The 19,922-nt window shown below is 36.7% G+C and overlaps 2 protein-coding genes and 2 long non-coding RNA genes across 4 annotated transcripts; 3 read left to right on the top strand and 1 right to left on the bottom strand.

Annotated features, from left to right (window-relative positions):
* Positions 1–11,211: 11,211 nt before the first annotated feature.
* LOC113740955 (protein FAR1-RELATED SEQUENCE 5-like) lies at positions 11,212–12,384 on the bottom strand. The gene has a single exon (XM_027268464.2). It carries the CDS (start codon positions 12,382–12,384, stop codon positions 11,212–11,214), a length of 1,173 nt encoding a protein of 390 aa, XP_027124265.2.
* A 4,139-nt stretch (positions 12,385–16,523) lies between these two features.
* On the top strand, positions 16,524–16,839 carry LOC140005776 (uncharacterized). The gene is made up of 2 exons (XR_011813343.1): positions 16,524–16,600; positions 16,744–16,839. It is a non-coding gene; the product is annotated as an uncharacterized lncRNA (long non-coding RNA).
* A 58-nt stretch (positions 16,840–16,897) lies between these two features.
* Positions 16,898–19,153, top strand: LOC113740954 (uncharacterized). The gene is made up of 4 exons (XM_072046611.1): positions 16,898–17,351; positions 17,394–18,560; positions 18,666–18,870; positions 18,976–19,153. Exons 1-4 carry the CDS (start codon positions 16,898–16,900, stop codon positions 19,151–19,153), a joined length of 2,004 nt encoding a protein of 667 aa, XP_071902712.1.
* A 108-nt stretch (positions 19,154–19,261) lies between these two features.
* LOC113741340 (uncharacterized) lies at positions 19,262–19,720 on the top strand. The gene is made up of 2 exons (XR_003460592.2): positions 19,262–19,347; positions 19,452–19,720. It is a non-coding gene; the product is annotated as an uncharacterized lncRNA (long non-coding RNA).
* Positions 19,721–19,922: the final 202 nt, after the last annotated feature.

Below are 19,922 nucleotides of genomic sequence, written 5' to 3'. Positions count from 1 at the left end.
ATGCATAATATGATGAATTCATCTGTTCAGATTAAGTCGAAACGGGCTATTCATTGTGGTTTGTTAATGTATAAGCAGGTTGAGCTTTCAGAAGTGTACAGTATGACAGTGAGTTGCCAAAAAAGGATATTAAATATTGCAGAATTGCTGTGTTCTCATCCTAGGGCCAAAACAGCAACAACAGAGGTCGTTTCAAACGAAAAGCAGAAACAGAGGATGTCTGATTCAGAGCAAATACATCTTCATATGGACAGTGAAGATCATTCGGAATATCAATCCGCAGAAGCAGGAAAGGACTCCAATGCTGACGATGACGGTGATAGTGAAAAAGAACAAGATGCAGGCGGTAATGATTATGACATTGGGACCTCAACCAGAGCAATAGATGAGACTGAACCAACAAATCGACATTCGATGGGGCAGACGACAGTTGGAAAAGAGCAAAGTGGGAGAACCACTGATGGAAAGGAGGCAGAAAATGTTGGCAACACAAGTGATGGGAAGGACATTTCAGACAGTGTGTACAAGTCAAATGATACCCCAACAATCATCCAAGATGACTCAACAGGTCCCTTTCGAATTGAGCATCCTTTGGATCTGCCACACACACCGAGAAGGTTGCGGTCTTATAGTCGCAAAAGGAAAGGTTAGTGAACAAAAAAATAGTGTCTTGAATTTGATGTACAAGTACTCACAAATTAAATTTATTATGTTGTGTTCAGAAAATAGAAACCTTGATAGTATTTAGTCTGAATTAATAGTTACATTTGAGTTTTGCATATGAATTTAAGAATTCTTAGCTGATCGGTTAAACGTTATTGCAATGTGCTGCCCCATTAAATTTTTGTATAACATGTATACCTAATCATTAGGGTTAATATCAGAAACCTCCCTTGAGCTTTCTTCTAATCACACCTAGCACCCCTCATGTTTTCGAAATCACACTTAGCACCCCTGGAATGACAACTTTGGTATCATTGTCAACCCCTCAATATTTTTGTTCCACTTTTACCCTCCTTGTGAACTCTATTTATCTCACATCCCTTCAACTTTAGTAACACTACAATATCGTGCCTGCACAGTGTAACATGTTTTGAACATTTTGTAATTTTATATAAGCTTCTTGTACATCTTTATAACAGATTGCATTTCTGTTATTAAGTTTTACAAATAATTCGCATAGAGTTATACATTGTTTAAAAAATGTTACATTGATCTGAATGAAGAGAAAAAAAAATGTGAATATGGATTGTCAAAATGGCAGCAATAGTTTCAATATGTGGTTGTAGTTGTAAATAAACTTGCTCTTTCATTTTTGTGAAAATGAGATAGTATAAATAGCTTTTTATGCATCCTAGTTGAATGGAGTTTGTAAGTTATTAATATTGCGATACCCTATTGTCAAGTAGAAATGGCTTGCTGATGCTATATACTCATGAATTTCCATCATCTTTGAATTACTTTTAGATTGTGTTTTATTCACTTAGGAATTGCAATTTTAGCAATGGCACTATGTCCATTGCCAAAAGTTAACGTCACTGGAAACTCCATGACTATTTAATATTAGAGAGTGGGATAGGAACAGTTGTTAGATCAACCATCCCTAAATAGTGTAACATTTGTTGAATCAGTGTCTAATTTTATGTAAACTTCTTGTACACCATTACAATAGAAGTGTGATAAGTTGTTAGTATACATATGGGTCCAATATGTGATAATCGTATTTGTGTTAATAAGTTTTATAAATAGTTCAATTAGAGTTACACTTTATACAAAAAATATTACATAATTACAGAATAGTTTTACATAATTTAGGGAAAACCTCAAGGGAGGCTTCCGAAATTAACTCTACATAAATAGAGTTCACAATGAGGGTAAAAGTGGAACAAAAATATTGAGGGGTTGACAATGATACCAAAGTTGTCATTCCAGGGGTACTAAGTGTGATTTCGAAAACATGAGGGGTGCTAGGTGTGATTAGAAGAAACCTCAAGGTAGGTTTCTGATATTAACCCCTAATCATTATTCTGTCAGTGTGAACTACATAACATTTTAATTTTCTGATGTATTGATATCTGCGGCAATTGTTGAAGATGAGAATGAGCACAGGCCAGCTCGGGCAACGAAGAAAAGCAGCATGCTACGGTCAGCCGAGTACGTTCTGCCTTCGCACGTGACAATCAGCATTTACGACAAAAGGATCGCTGCATTCGCGTGGGAGGTACATAAGAATCCCAAGTAAGGTTCCTATATATTTATCATACGATTATGAGGTTATAATACAGGCACTTAAGGATTTATTGGTGCCACTATTTGTTAAATGCATCCCTCCAGTCCATTCGTAATCAATTCATGCATTTTTATGCTCTTCGAATTGTAATTCAATTTAGGCTAAAATGGTATCAATTGTAACCATAAGATTGTAACATTTCTCTCTAGTTACGTTTCTTGAACATCCTTTTTGTAATGAAGAACTAGCATAAGGTAGTAAAATTGATGAATATTAGGGAATGCATGGTTTATTAGCGCTAGTATTTGTTGGCTGAAGTTGAATGTAACTTTATGATAAAGCATTTACTTTTTTGTAGAACATGGTTGCTAACAACTGCCAATTTTAAAAGTAACTCTTTGTCTGACTCAATGACAGGGAGACACTCATTCAGATGTTCCAACTTTCTCTAACACGAGATGACCTCAGGACTCTTTGTGATGGCATGCATGTCTCGACTCGGGTTAGGCATATTTTTTCAGCCCGAGAAATAATACATTGTGTTGGTTTGGTAAGGTAAAGCGATACGTTTTCCAAATGGCAGTAACTAAACCCATTCTGTTACTTGGCTGTAACTGTACGCAGGTCATGGACATATTTGCCAGGCATATAAACTGGGGTGGGGAGGCTAGTACAACCAGTAGAGTCAAGCGCTATATTGTCGAGCCTATAGCAGTTGTAAGTATTAAAATTGTTGTTAGATAATGACTACCATTCAATAAAATATTATCAAAGTTTTGTACAAATGCATGTACCAATCTATTACCCGAGTCAGTGAAATTCACCCTAAACATCTATATCCCCTTGTACTGATTGCTAACAGGATGGCATTTTGAATCTTCGAAAATTCGAATCACAACCCGATGACATCCTAACTACTAAGCTTATGAAGTTGTTCAAGATCCGCGGGCTTGATAAAGCGGCTGATCCATCTAAGTGTCAGTTGGTATGGATATAACTTTATCGTAACTATTGATGAGACATGCTATATATTGGCAAGTTATTGGTAAACTACTCTATTATGCTCGTGTTGATGAAATTTTTTTTTATGCTGCAGATTCTTGTTCCTGTCCTCGTAGACAGCTGCTGGTTTGTGTACTCCTTCCATGTCTCACAACGCATAGTGCATCTGCTAGACCCTGACCCACAACAAGCAAAGAGCAAAGATATTACAGTTCTAAAGCGCTTGGTATGAGTGTTTATAGGAGTTGTTCATTAATTTTTATCATACAAATAGTTACTTGACTCTGTTTCATGCAGCAACGTGCCCTCGGACTGATAATGGCAGCTAAATTTGGGATGGAACTTGACTTTGCAACTTTCAAACTGTTAGTTGCTGATGTACCTCATGTGTCACCCGATCGCATGTAAAATATGGGATCTTTCAATACCACCCCGATACCTTACTATTGCAATGTGTACTACAATCACTTTAGTATATTGTCCATATTTCTGAGTCACAATATGTTGATCTGTACAGGTTCGATAGTGGAGTTTTCACGATGACCTTTCTTGAACACTGGAGTGGAAGATTGGCTGTGCGAATTGAGGTGTGATCATATTCTATAACTATCTGTTTTTCTACTTGTGGCAATAAAACGGGTAATAAATACCTCAATCCCCGGGTTTACTAATACAAGAGGTGAAATTGTGCAGGAAAATGTTGCGAAATATCGAATTATGTACACCGCGCGGCTTTGTAGTTCGGAGCATAATACAAAGTTTCAGGACACTATTGTCGCCACGGTTGGGAGTAAACAGTAAAAGGTTGCAAGATCATCATAGTTAAGGATGTAAATTCAGGACTCTTTTTGTATAGTAGCAAAGGATGTTTTTGAAATAGTAGTTTTTCGACCTGGCCATATTAGCGACGAAATGTGCGTCTTTTTGTAACATACTGTTTATTTATCGGTTGTGGCCATAAAATGTGATTTTAAGTCATGTATTTTGCGTTCTTCGAGTTGCAGTTGTCAGTAATAACATTAGCCGAACATGTATATTTATGTATATTTTCCGTAACTCTATGCCAACTACTTGTAATACGGGCACTATGAAGAGTATGGACAATGAAAACCCATGGCACCAATGCCATTTAGATTATGGTACGATGAAGAGTATGGACAATGAAAAAAAATTAGTTACATTTTCAAAGCATTAAGATGCATCCTTGAAGTCCAAACTTGGTGGGAAGGACGCTGCCCTTCCAAATCTTAATCACAATGAGGTACACGAAAATGTGAGAAAAATATTAATACAAAATAATGAATGGTTTAGATTGTCATTTATTTGCAAGATTTTGTTTTGTTGTATCATATACATGTTTTTCAATCATCTATTTATCTTTCAATCTATTTATTTAGTCTCAAATATATCATATCACCATTTAAAGGAAAAAAATAGATATAGTCTCGTATCATAAAAACACTTGTTGTTATTTCTATAATTTAATCAATAATTGAATTAAGTATTAATAATACAATTATGAATGGGACATGTGATGATATTATGTCTAAAATGGTTAACAATCCTTTAATTGGTAGGAATTATAAAATTATGATGATGAAATGTGTTATACATAAATTTTAGGGACAAAATTGTTCATAATTACAAAATTATGAGGATGAAATGTGTTTTGTGTGAAAATTTAGGGACGAAATTAGTGAACACCTTAAACATTGGGGATGAAAAATGTGTTTTTTCCTATATCGTCTCTTCCCACATACCTAAATCTGAAGCTTTGTGACTTATCCCGTTCAACACACATTACCATTACATCATCCATTATTACAAACATCAATTTCTAACATCTGCTCCAAGGGAGGTTTACATCTTTCAAATGTCTTCATCTAGCAATACTGGAGGCGGATCTACTGATCTAAGGTACCAATATCGCTACTGTAGTTGTGGAAGAAGGGCAGCTCTGAAGATCGTCGAGTCACAGAAACCAACGAAAGGGTTGCTGTACTTCGTGTGTGAAACAAAAGCATGTACTTTCTTTGCTTGGTGCCATCCAATAGGGAGGGATGACGAGCAAATTCAGACTAACTACTGTCCCACCTCACCTAATCGACAGGCTATAAGTAGAGAAAGCTCCTTCGACAGTCCCGGAAGAGTGCTCCATGATTCAACCTCGTTCTCGCACCATATGCACAGCATCGAACACGACATTCGACAAATGAAAACCTTCATGAGGATTTCGGTAGCGGTCGCCCTTCTGTTGCTATTAATAGCAATTTTTCGCTGACTCCACTTTATCTAGATTGGACCCGTATTCGTGAATGGTTTGGCGGGTAGTTTGTCATCCTTGTATGGTATTAACGCAAAGTAGGTGCTTCTAACAACTGTTGGCTTCTCATTTTGTTAGTAGATGAGCAAGCTGTGTTAATGACTCCAATTAATTGAAACTATTAATTGTATAATGATGCACAAATGGTGACCTTAATTGTAAATTGTTACAATTCGTACGTTCTTACTTACAGCTTTGTTCGTCCTAAGTTACAACATTCATAAAATTACTTGTCAAATTGAAAATCTGTAATAAAGCATCAGGAGCAGAAGGAGGTGCGTATTCAGGTACCATCACATTGTGGGTCATTGAATGATCAGGGCCATTCAGTTTTACACATCTGACTCTGGGCCAAAAAACTGACATTCATTGTGAGATTTTCTGCACAATGTTTTGCGTATTACTGTGTATGCACATTGTCGAAATTAAGGTCACTGATGTTGCAGTACAGATTTTGAGATTTTGTATTCACATCGGTACCCTTAATGTTGCAATACAGATCTTACCATGATAAAAACTGTAAAATTAATTTTATTTTCTGATGCTGATTAGTGACACGACCTAACACTTATTAAGAGTATCGATACTAAAAATATACTTCAACATTTTGTCCATACGATTGACAACCTGTTCGTATATTGTTACAATTCGTAAATTCTTATTTACCTCCTTGTTTGTTCTGAGTTACAACATACATAAAATTTCTGGTTGAATTTGAAATCCCCTATAGAGCATTGGAGTAGAAGAAGGTACGAACCGCTCATAGAGGTTGTAAATTTGGGTCATACACTGACCAAGGCCATAGAGTGTTACACATCTGACTCTTGGCCAAGAAACTGTTGTATTGGGCTGTCATACCTCCCTGTGACAGTGTAACTGTGTATGAACACAGTGAAACGTTCATGAATCTAATGTGTAACTCTGTATCATCGGTACCCTTAAAGTTGGTGTACAGGACCAAAACATGATAAAAGCTGCAAACATGTGTTGAAGTCTGTAAACGATTAGCAACAGCAAGTAACACGTATATTCACTGTCGGTACTACAAATCTGGCGCTTTGTACGTAACAAAACTTATCCGACATGGTTCAGGCACTGCATGTGGGTCTACAGTCTCTTCTCCCGTGATGTACTAGTTGCCCTCATATGCGTTCGGGAAGATCTCACTATTTTAATGAGATATTTGAGAAGGTCTCGGTACGCAATGTTTTGGGTTCGAAACGATTATCGTAACTATTCTCAATAGATACTTAATAAAGTGTCTAAGCAATTTAATGTGTCAGTGGGAGGAATTATCATTTCGGCCACGGGTAATAGCACAAACAAGACAAGAGAAAAGGTTCATCGAATATTAACTAGTTGTATTATCACTAGTTGTAATATCGGGGAATATCTAGTTGGAATATTAATCAGTTTTAAATAGAGCAGACGGAAAGCTGCTGATTGCAAATTCATTAGTTATAATAAATTGTAACATACACCTAACTGGTTGTAACGCAATCCGTACATAGTGAAACGTACACGTTACTGATGTGTAACTGTTTATCCACATGACCCTTAATATTGGTGTATAGGTCATTTCATGAGCCAGCTGCATAATTTGTTTTATTGTGTGAACAGATTTGACACAATTCAATGCCATGCATCGAACTCTACAGCTTCCACTGCCACGACAAAATTTTGTTTGGTCTGGAATGCGTTGTCCAGTGATATTTTACTACATTGTGAGGGTCCTGCGGACTATAAAAGGGCGCGATTGCAGTAGTATATCCCTCAACAACAAAGATTTTTCCGTCCACCTTTCATTACTACACAAACATTTTTCATTTTCAATAACTTCACACTTCCTATTTCATTCTACTGAAGGGTGGCAATGAACCCGTGCATGAAATATATTATTAGTATTCTTCAACCCTCCTCTAACCTCAATTGCAGTGTCATCAATAGAGGGTTCACACAGAAATCAAGCTCTTGGGTGCCAAATAGCAGCCAGTAGATTGCATGATGTTCGAGAAGATCTCGCTAATTTAATGAGATGTTCGAGAAGGCCTCGCTATATCAATTGTTTTGGGGTTCGAATCGACCATCTCTATGTTCTCAATAGACACTTACTAAAGTGTCTAAGAAATTGTATGTGTTAGAGGGCCGGACTTATTGTTTGTGCCAAGCGCAATTGCGCAAACGAGAGAAGAGGAAAGGTTCATCGGATATTAACTAGTTGTAGTATCACTAGTTGTAATATCAGGAAATTTCTAGTTTACAAAGAGTAGATTTAACTAGATAAGACGAAAAACTGCCGTTTGCATATTCATTAGTTGTAATGAATTGTAACATATACATAACTGGTTGTAACTCAACATGTACATGGCGTAATCAAAATTTGTTAACACGTACATATGCAGTATTCCTAAGTTGGGACAACCACTTAATGTCTCGTTCAAAAAATATAGTTACACATCATTCATCAATCTCATTCTCGGGGGAGGCGACGTCAACGCGAAGTTGCAATCCCTGGGTGTTATTTCTTCCCTGAAATGCGTAACGATGGTAAATCAGCAATATTATTAATGAAACATACGATTAATGATATACGATGTCCAAGTCTCCAATTAACAACAGTACATAAATATGTGTTGTAACGATAAAAGTTTATCACCTGGGTGAAGGTGCAAATACATGATATGCATCAACATCACAGTGTGTTAAAAGTGCTGCACGCTCCTCCTACATTACATAGTATAAGTAATCGACTGTCAACAAATCTGGACCAATGCCTATATTGCTCACTTATAAAGTTAAATTGGACTACACATTATAATAAAAATGATATATCAAACCATTAAGACATCTCTGACAGAGTTATACTTGGAAAAAATAGAAAATCTGGGATGCATCCATTCTGTAGGGACACTTGTAGGAGGCCCCTGATTAGCCAAAAGGTGAACCTTCGAATAATAAAAAATGAAATGTTATTAAAGCGAGCATACGTTAACTACATAATTTGCATGATTTGACAGCTTTTGGGTGCCCACCATTACAATACTATAAAAAAGGGTTAATATCAGAAACCTCCCTTGAGGTTTCTTCTAATCACACCTAGAACCCCTCATGTTTTCGAAATCACACTTAGCACCCCTGGAATGACAACTTTGGTATAATTGTCCGCCCCTCATTATTTTTGTTTCACTTTTACCCTCCTTGTGAACTCTATTTATGTAGAGTTAATTTCGGAAACCTCCCTTGAGGTTTTCCCTAAATTATGTAAAACTATTATGTAATTATGTAATATTTTTTGTACAAAGTGTAATTCTAATTGAACTATTTGTAAAATTTATCAACACAAATACGATTATTACATATTGGACTCATATGTACACTAACAACTTATCAGACTTTTATTGTAACGATGTACAAGAAATTTACATAAAATTATAAAATGTTCAAAAAATGTTACACGATTTAGGGATGGTTGATCTAACAATTGTTCCTATCCCACTCCCTAATATTAAATAGCTATAGAGTTTCCAGTGATGTTGACTTTTGGCAATGGACATAGTGCCATTGCCAAAATTGCAATTTTTAAGTGAATAATAACATAATCTAAAAGTAGTTTAAAGATGATGGGAATTCATGAGTATATAGCATTAGCAATCCATTTTTACTTGATAATAGGGTATCGCAATATTAATAACTTACAAACTCCATTCGACTAGGATGCACAAAAAGCTATTTATACGACCTCATTTTCATAAAAATGGAAGAGCAAGTTTATTTACAACTACAATCACATGTTGAAACTATTGCTGCCATTATGAGAATCCATATTCACATTTTTTTTATCACCGTTCAGATCAATGTAACATTTTTTAAACAATGTGTAACTTTATGTGAATTATTTGTAAAACTTAATAACAGAAACGTAATCTATTATAAAGATGTACAACAAGTTTACATAAAACATACACAAAATGTTCAAAACATGTTACACTGCTTAAGAACGATTTTGTAGTGTTACAAAAGTTGGAGGGATGTGAGTTACATAAATAGAGTTCACAAGGAGGGTAAAAGTGGAACAAAAATAATGAGGGGCTGACAATGATACCAAAGTTGTCATTCCAGGGGTGCTAAGTGTGATTTAGAAAATATGAGGGGTTCTAAGTGTGATTAGAAGAAACCTCAAGGGAGGTTTCTGATATTAACCCTAAAAAAAGGTAGCTCTACTACACGAATAAGAAGGTCTTTATTTTAACTACTAAATATATACATACCGTTTCACTTTCATCGATATTCGGAGCAATAGCGTTTGGAGGGCCATTCACTGTCTGACTCATTGAATGCGTCTACGAGTTTCGTATGGACCAAATCATTGTATAAGACAAACAAAATAGGTATATCAGGAGGGATGACAGCCGTAACAACATTATCACACAATGTAAGATCAATGTAACTATTGAGGCTGTTAGAAACATCCAAATAAAAGCAACGGTCATGTCCGTTTTATACTAACCGAAACAGAGTCAGTAGATGAACGACATCCCATAAACATCGGTTCCTCAACTGAAACCGATGTCGGCTCCGATTCTGAGGCCTACAGTATTGACACGGCAATAATATTATTTCATCATGAATGATACCTACACTTTAGTTAATAGCATAACGATAACTTAGTTTTAGCATAAATGTTCCCCGAGTACCAAAATTTGATCAATACCGTAGTCTGTGTAGTCCTTGATAATCTAGATTTTCTTTTCACTCTGTCAAATTTATCGATCCAACTTCGCATCACTCTACTTTTCTTCCCACCACCTCGTTTTTTAATGCCTCTTGCGACTACTGCCTCCCCCATTTCATTCACAATTTCAATTTTATCTCGTTCCTCCATATTCAGATTTTTTGGATTTTGCAAAGGTTGCTCTTCACTTTCTGAGAGGAGGAGCTCAACTCTCTTTGCCAAATCGGATATGACAGTGATTGCTACTTTGCTGGTGTCCTCCGACATTGCTGCTCGAGTTGCGACCTTAATCATGGCTGGAGCGAGCTCCCGATAACGAGTTGAAATCATTATTTTAGGATCAGCCACAACTTCCCGTCTTCGCCGATCAAAACAATCTCCAGCCCGAGCTCTTTTTGTCCATCGCCTCTTAATGTATTCAGGAGGAATTATTTTTATGCCCAGAGTATCAAACACCTTCAACGCGTGCCCACATAAAATGCCTTCATTCTCGTATTTTTTGCAACTACAACGTACACTTAGATCATTCCGATTGAATACCACTATTCTTTCAGGTCCTTCATCATACCTCATGACCGCAAACTCCACAATCATCGCTGCATCTTGCTGTCTCAATATAACCATAGCTGTTGACTCGCCATATTCATTTTGGAATGCAACAATTACGGTTGGTGAATACGTCTCTGATGCATGCACAAGCATAGGTGTTTGCCTTAACCCGACCATGGGGAGCTTTTGCCTCATTTCATATTCTGCGATCAGTTCATTATGTCTCTTTTCATCAACCACCCGATTGAAATGTCTAAAGAACTGCACAAGGTCATGATCCAGTTTCAAATGATTTTTAATTGCTGCATTTAGGCTTTCGCTAAGTTGGGTGCTTCGCATTCCCGCGGTCCATCTTTCTTTCATCATGCACCTTGCCTATTTATCACGAATTCTATACAACTCGGAGAGCCATTCATTATTTTCAAGATTGTGTTTCTTCACCATCGCCTCCCACACCCTATTGAATTGTTCCACTTCTTCAAACTCATACATGCATGCACCAAACATGTATGGAAGATCACTATTTTCCTTGTAGTGATTGCCAAGATGTTTCATAAAATTACGCCTTATGTGAAACGTACATAGACCGTGAAATGTTTCAGGCATAACAACTGAAAGAGCTGCTACCATGGCATGATCTTGGTCGGTTAGTATGGTACTTGGACGCTTTCCGCACATTGCTTCTACAAATGTACCAAACACCCATTTGAAAGAATCTATAGTCTCATCATACATAAGGGCAGCACCGAATATCATAATTTGCCTATGTTGATTAAAACCCACAAACACTCCAAGTGGCCGGTATTCTTTATTTGTTTTGTAGGTTGTGTCGAATGTGACTACGTCTCCAAAAAATTGGTAGTCAATTAACATTCCTGCATCAGTCCAAAAGATATTCGTTATCTGCTCTTCACAGTCCAGCTGTACGGCATGAAAAAACGATGGATTCTCGAGTGTTTGCTCTTGAAAATAATTCAGCATGCTACCTGCTTCTCCATATTTCAAACTCCTTTCCCGTCGAGTACGAAGATATCGTTTCAGGTCTTCCCGAGTATATCCCACATTTTCCATCCCACCTGCCTCCTTTCCCAAAAGCTCATGACTCTGTTTCAATGAAAGCCCAGCGTCCTCGCTTATTTCAGCTTGAAATCCTTGAGCCTCGCTCACTTTTCTTTGTGATGGCATCATGTGCGCACATTGAGCAATGTGCAACTCATGGTTATGCTCTAAGACAAGGTCATGCACACGGTACTTCATTGTTCCTCTAAACAACGCGATAACCATTTTAGCTCCACACCCTGTTTTCGTCGGCGCTCGTGTCCTCTTTGGCATCACATCACCTTCGTACTTGCGCTTTACACCTTCCTTGCAGCAACTATATCTCCTAGACGTGGTCACGCCGTCTTTGTCTTTATTCGGATAGTCTTTACGTACACTAAAACCCATTTTAAAGGCATATTTGTTGTAAAACTGGTACGCATCCTCTTCACTGTTGAACTCCATTCCTAATTCAGGGGTCCCATCTTCTGCCAATTTGCTGCAATCCATTACTTCTGATCCTGCCAATTATGCATCAAACACCCTAATTTGCAACACTTCATGAATAGTATGTACATAAACGACAACATATATGTATATTACCATTCATAATGTGTTATGAATCATACATTACTCGTATACCAAATTCTATTATTACGCTATCAATATGATTAATGATTCACATCACCTTACTTTTACTCTAAGACAATCTGTGTACAAATACAACTCCATGTACACTAACTTATACGGATTGTAATGTATTGGTCACACGATGTAAGTCTATTTTAACTGTATGTACATCCACGCTAGTGATTATATTTTGATTCTAGATTCTTTAGCTCACTGGACCTTATGTCATTCGTTAATGACAACCGCATAAAATAGACTAAATAGTCTTTGTCTTCATTTAAATAGTCTTTGCGTACACTAAATTCCATTTTAAAGGCATATTTGTTGTAAAACTTGTACGCATCCTCTTCCATGTTGAACTCCATTCCTAACTCATGAGTCCCATCTTCTGCCAATTTCTCTACAATTCATTATTTCTGCTCCTACCAATTATGCATCCAACACCATAATTTACAATAGTTCATGAATAGTATGTATGTAAACGACAACATAAGTGTGTATTACCGTTTATAATATGTTATGTTACACACATTACTCGTATACGAAATTCTATTATTAGTCCCATCGATATGATTAATGATTCACATCACTTTACTTTTACTCTAATACAATGACATTATCTATGTACAAATATAACTCCATGTACACTAAGTTATACAGACTGTAATGTGTTTTTCACTCCATGTAAGTCTATTTTAACTATATGTGCATCCACTCTGGTGATTATATTTAGGTTCTAGGTACTTTGTTTCATTGGACGTTATGTAATTCGTTACTGACAATCGCCTAAGCCAATTCCTGTGCATTTTCTACTATTTCTACATTTTCAGGGCCAAACAAGTATTTTTTACTCATTCTAATACATTTCTTACATAATGTAATTTACTTACAAAACCAGGTACATCTATTTATTATTCACATATATCTTTTCCTCTGCTTTTCCTAGGTCAAACCCCAGACCTCCATTTTATACACACTGCATACTCAACAGAGGGGCAAACTAAGATTGCGTGATGACCATGGACCAATACTAGTGGATGCACAAAGATTGTAATAGGGTGGTTATAACCTGTAACTTATCTACAGCAGCATGTACATTCATTCACTTGTTAAATAGTTCATCACTGCAAAACTGCACGCTCTCACACACACATACAGTACACATTGACTATTCTTCTATTATCTTCATATTATGTCTTTACTGAATCTAACATTCAGAAAAGTTGCTGGTATAAGATTCACAAAGTTGTTGATATGGTTGAATCACGTTACCTTGGCCCGTTGAGAGCTTTTTGTTTCACCGAATGCCCTTATGCACAGTTGCTTCTGCTATTAAGTTGCACAAAAAATGGTGGGCAACGTCAGATAATGAATTTCCTCTTTAATTCGCTTCTACCTTGCCGCCTGTCTTGCCCGCATTGCTCATACAATTTCTGAAGAGATCGTTGGCCTTCTTTTACAGCATTCTAACTGTTTGCCTTCTTCCTTCTTCTTCTGATGCCATAACCCAACTCTCTCCACCTAATTTCACGTCAGCCAAGCAACAATGACATACCCAGCTTGCTTTCTTCTCTCGGTTTTGTTTTGTGCGGCTAATTCAAATTTTCAATTTCATTTTCAAAATTTCAATTCTTCCGTTTAGAGGAAACGGAGTCCGTCAATCTTATTTTTTTCTTTCGTCAAACGGTGACGTTTTTTTCCTTCAACGCAACCAGTTGACGTGGCTTATTTTGCTCCATTCCTTGAAGCTTGTGAGGGGACCGTTCAGGAGCGGTCCTCAGTATCCGATCCATTGCACTATCAACAGTCTTTTTCTTTTAATAAGTTTCTTTGTTTTGGTAAGTGGGAGGTCCCATCCCTCCTACCTCACCACCTAACCCAATTCTTCCTCTTAACTATCAATAGTTATACTTGACTTTAACAATCAAATTAGTTCAGTTTTCTATATGTATTCTTTGTTGTCCTGAGAGAATCAATGTTGTGTCCATCTTTGTCCTTTTTTTTTTGTCATTTTCACAAACAAGTGATAAACGTTTTCTCCTACATACAAAAGGGTAAATTTGGAAGAAAAAAGTGTGTCAGTACATTTTTTTCATTTTTAAGGCCTTTATTTCTAAAAAGGGTTGAAATTGTTATCAAATTTGTCAATCAAGGGGAGGGCAGCATAATTTCTAATATTTACGTGAAATTGTCAAAAACCTCAAGGGAGGTTTCGGAAATTCCCCTATTTTCAATTTCCTTCTTATCTTGTATATATTATATCGCTACAATATATTTTTCTAGAAAATTTTTGAAAAGTTGCAAACCAAATGAAACATTGTATTATATGCTTGGACAACTTTATGCATGGGTTTTGTTATGTGCATTGCAATGGTGCATATTTTGTGTGTATTAATGGTATAATCAAGTGGAATGACTACTAATTATAGAGTGTGGACAATTTAGAACAAAAAATAGTTGCATGGGGCAAAAATATGTTATTTGTTTAATTTAGTGGCTAATAGGGATTTTCACCATTTCTTTTATCTTCTTAATTCCTAACTCAGTTATCAAAGATGGAATTCTTTGAGGTACTTGGGAAGAATTAGAACCAATGTTTTCAAACCCGGACCGGACCGGCCGGGTCGACCGGTTCGACCGCGACCCGGCCATGAGTCCGGTCCGGTCTATAGCTTATGTTGACTTTTATAAGAAACCGGTCAAAACCGGAAAAAACCGGTCAAATCTTCAAAACCGGGTTGGACCGTGAACCGCGGTTTCCAATTTTTGAGTCAAAATTGACAAAAACTTCAATTTTGACCGATCCCTAATCTTCATTCTTCATTTCTGATTTCTTCGCTAGTTCGCTCCACGGCTCCAGTCTTCCACTCTTCCTCAGTTCCTCTTCGCACTTCAGTGACTTCACCTCGCCGCTTCACCGCTTCGGTCCTCGCCGCTTCACCCCTTCGGTCCTCGCCGCTTCGGCCTTCGGTCTTCCTTCGCTAGTTCGCTCCACGGCTCCAGTCTTCCACTCTTCCTCTTCGCACTTCAGTGACTTCACCTCGCCGCTTCGCCGCTTCGGTCCTCGCCGCTTCGCCCCTTCGGCCTTCGGTCTTCCTTCGCTAGTTCCTTTTCCCCTTCTCCAAAGTGTGGTGTGGATCACTTTTGGGGAAACGGCGTAGATGACCACTGGTTGGCGGTGCTCGTTGTCGACTGTGGGCTGAAGGTGCAGCTGAGCAGGGTGATTGAGGTGGTGCAGCGCCGGTGGACATCAACCCTTCTGCATTCAGGTCCCAAATCTTCATAATTTGAATTGCTACCTCATTTCGTTTCTAATTTCAACATGTTCTCTGTCTAGATATTGTTCCATATGTGAGTAGATATACTCTGATTGTGATTGATTCTCTTTAGTGTCGTGTTTTGCTGGTCAGTTTATCCGTTTACTCAGACTGGGTTGATTGTAGCTGCTGCTTATTTTCCTGTTCACGTGTTTGAGTTTATAGAATTGTCAATCCTTTGGAAATATCAGTTCCGCTTGCCTAAATTGCTGCAAATTCCCTTGTACTTTGATTGCTTTCATTCATAAGAATTCAGTATCGTGAATCTGCTGATCAATCTATTAGCTGACTGTAACCCCGGCAAGAGTTCTTATATACTTGTTTGTGATTCATTGTGATTTGGATCTTGTCAGTGAGCTAAAGGATGGAAGGGCACCAATTGAACATTACACACATTATCCTTCAAGTTTTAGCAATTCGCTTAAATGTGTTGATCTCACGTTTTGCTTCTCAAACATGTGATATACCATATATATGTAGTGTTTAAAGGGCAAAGACTTTCATTCCACTTCCAGTTAAATAGCTTCATTTGATATACATTTTGCATACTTGGGATCTGGGAACACCCAATGTGCTATTATTTAAAAGTATATTTGATGTCTTTAAATCTCTGTGCTATTATTTAAAAGTATATTTGATGTCTTTAAATCTCTGTGCTATTTTTTAAAAGTATATTTGATGTCTTTAAATCTCTGTGCACAACCCAGTTATCGTGAAGATACTTAACACCCTCAAGAAATGCACAAGGCTTAGGGAATTAACTTCACTCGTGCTAAACGGTTGTTTCATTGTCTCCATTAACCCCTTTAGATCTTTTGGTGACAGTTTCAGTTCCCAAATACGAATAGCTTTAATAATTTGTTTCAGTTTGTGTATATTAATTATTTGTTAAGACTAGTTATTTTTAAATATCTCATTTTAGGATGGAGGCTGGTAGCGGTAGTAACTCACAATGTTCACCGGGGGGACCATTCAATAGTGAGGGATCTGCAAGTCAGCCCCAAGGTCATAGGCAAAAGACAGATATAGCATGGGGATATGTTTCTGAGGGCAGAAATGCACAAGGAAGAAAAACCATGACATGCACTTATTGTTTTAAAGTGTTTCATGGGGGTGGCATCCACCGAATGAAGCAACACTTGGCAGGAGTAACGGGCAGTGTTACTTCATGTCCAAATGTTGATCCAGCAGTGAGGCTTGCAATATTAACATGTTTGCAAGAGAATGATAAAAAATCTAAAGAAAAAAGAGGAGATTTTGGGGTTGAAAGTCCTTTTGGTCAACCAGTGCACGAATTTGTCGGTGATGAAGTGCAAGAGGTTCCACCTCCTCGAATAAGGGAAATTTCAATGAATGAGGCTGGTACATCATTAGGTAAAGGAAAGAGAAAAACCACTGCCCCTACAGGTATTCATGCTTTCTTTAAGGGTGGACGTGATAGTGCTCAACCTACTATCAAAGCTTGTTTGCAAAGTAAGGATAAATGGCAAAATACTGATATGGCCATTGCTCTTTGGTTCTATGATGCATGTATTCCCATTAATGCTGTTAATTCTCCATTTTTTTAAAAAGCTATCGATCAAATTGCATCAATGGGTCATGGTTATAAAGCTCCATCTTATCATTCTTTGCGAGTCACTTTGTTGCGAGATGCTAAGAAAGATGTGCAGTTAGTTGTTGATTCATTTCGAAATACTTGGGCTGAAACTGGATGCACTATAATGGGTGATGGATGGAAAGATAGTAGACAAAGACCATTGATTAATTTTCTGGTTTATTGTCCTAAGGGTATATCTTTTATCAAGTCTATAGATGCATCGGACATTGTGACAAATGCAGAAAATTTGTGCAATCTGTTTGTTGAAATTGTTGAAATGGTTGGTTCAAAAAATGTGGTGCATTTAGTCACCGATAATGCTAGCAATTATAAGGCTGCTGGAACTTTATTAAATGAAAGATATCCAACTATTTGCTGGTCTCCATGTGCTGCCCATTGTATCAATTTGATTTTGAAGGATATTGGTGAAATGGGTACTGTTAAATCTCTAGTGGCTCTTGCTGCTACAGTAACTGTTTTTGTGTATAATCATAAATATGTTCTAAATTGGCTGAGAAAAACTAATGGGTGGAGGGAGATTATTCGTCCGGGGGAGACTCGATTTGCCACCACTTTTATTGCACTAAAGAGCTTACATGATCACAAAGACAGCTTACAAGCTTTAGTCACTAGCGGAGATTACAAAAAGTTCTTGAAAATGAACAAAGGAAAAGAGGTCAAACAAATTGTTTTGGATGATAGATTTTGGAATAATTGTTTGATTACGGTGAGAATAATGGGTCCTATTATTCGGTTGTTGAGAGTTTGTGACACTGATGAAAGGCCTTCTTTGGGGTATGTGTATGAAGGTATGTTTAGAGCAATTACTGGAATCAAGAAGTTGTTCAGGAGTAGTGAAAGACTATATAAGCCTTACATTGATATCATCAATGACCGATGGGATAGGATGTTGAGGAAAAATTTGCATGCTACGGCATATTTTTTAAATCCCGCTTTTCAATATGACACTGCCACATTCTCTACACATCCAGAAATTACAAATGGTTTGTTGGATTACATAGAATCAAAGGTGGATTGGTGTAGTGTGGAAAATTTAACAAGAGAAATTGGAATGTATCGAGAGCGGGAGGGAAGTTTTGGCAGAAAACTTGCTATTCTTACTAGCAAGAAAGATAGACCAGGTAATTTATATTTTTCTAGCATTTGAATCTGTCTAATATATATATATATATATATATATCTAATTTATAAATATTTTGTTTATATTTAAATTTTGAATATGACAGAGAATTGGTGGAAGCTCTTTGGTTGTGATGCTCCCAACTTACAAAAACTTGCAATTCGGGTTTTGAGTCAAACAGCTTCTTCTTCAGGATGTGAGCGTAATTGGAGTGTTTTTGAACGTATTCATACTAAGAAAAGGAATAGGTTGGAGCATCAAAGGCTCAATGATCTTGTATATGTGCATTACAATTTGCGTTTGCAGTATAGGTATATGTAAATGGTTTATTTTTATAAATAACATTTCATTCTTTTTAAGAAAATATTTTAGTACTAACTAAGTGTATATGTTGTGTGTATATATATATGTTGTAGGCATAATCAGCAAAAAAGATCGTATGATCCCGTTGATTATCAGTCAATTGATAAAACAGAATTTTGGGTGGTTGAAGAAGAAGAAGAAGGGGAGCTTGATTATGAGGAGTTAGAGGAAGAGCTTGAAGAACTTCCAATTCATGGTCAATGTTCAAATTCTGAACAACCTGAAGGTTAGTTTGACATAAATCATTAGTTTGATGCAAAAATAAAGCTAGTATGATATGATATTCAATTGTTGAATATGTATATAATTAAATATGTTGATTTTTTAGATAATGAAGAGGAAGCAGAAGATGTTGATTTAGAAACATTTCAGCGTCGAAACTTTTTTAATGATGAAGATGATGATTGGCATTAAATGTTCAAATGGTAATTGGTATAGAATTATTTGTACTCTTTTATTTTTATTTTTAAGATTTGTATCAGTTGGTGTGATGAAACTAATATAATTTTATACTTTTATCACTTGTCAGTGATTCATATAATGGTCTTGGATGATGATGATGACTTGTCAAGATGGCTTTTTTTGAAGCTTTGTTGTCCCAGAATTATGAAGAAGATTATAGAAGCTTCAGAAATTGGACTCGTTTGGACCTTTTGATTGTTTTCTAGACTTGTATTTTTTTTTGTTAATTTTAATATTTAGACAATTGGACATGTAAGTTTCATAACTATGTTAATTGTGTGTGTTAATTGTTGGATATTGCTCTTATATTTATTGTGGTTCAGCATTTATATCTTATTCTATGCATAGGTGTGTGTGTCTATATATATATATATATATATATATTTATTTATTTATTTATTGAACCCCGGTTGAACCGGTCCGACCGGTTGAACCTCGACCCTTTCACCTCACCGGTTCGATTGACGGTCCGGGTTTGAAAACATTGATTAGAACAAGCTAAGAAAAAAAGAGAATAATACCATCGATACAACATTAA

Source organism: Coffea arabica, chromosome 4e, assembly GCF_036785885.1.
Source record: "Coffea arabica cultivar ET-39 chromosome 4e, Coffea Arabica ET-39 HiFi, whole genome shotgun sequence".
Classification (NCBI taxonomy): Eukaryota; Viridiplantae; Streptophyta; class Magnoliopsida; order Gentianales; family Rubiaceae; genus Coffea; species Coffea arabica.
This window is presented reverse-complemented; position numbering and strand designations above follow the sequence as displayed.

What these genes read in the sequence shown, in the direction of transcription:
- LOC113740954 (XM_072046611.1), top strand. Translation starts at nt 16,898, where the DNA reads ATGACATGCACTTATTGTTTTAAAGTGTTTCATGGGGGTGGCATCCAC. An exon ending in TAGCAAGAAAGATAGACCAG is followed by an intron (nt 18,561 to 18,665) that starts GTAATTTATATT and finishes TGAATATGACAG; the next exon opens with AGAATTGGTGGAAGCTCTTT. An exon ending in AATTTGCGTTTGCAGTATAG is followed by an intron (nt 18,871 to 18,975) that starts GTATATGTAAAT and finishes TATATGTTGTAG; the next exon opens with GCATAATCAGCAAAAAAGAT.
- LOC113740955 (XM_027268464.2), bottom strand. Translation starts at nt 12,384, where the DNA reads ATGGATTGCAGCAAATTGGCAGAAGATGGGACCCCTGAATTAGGAATG.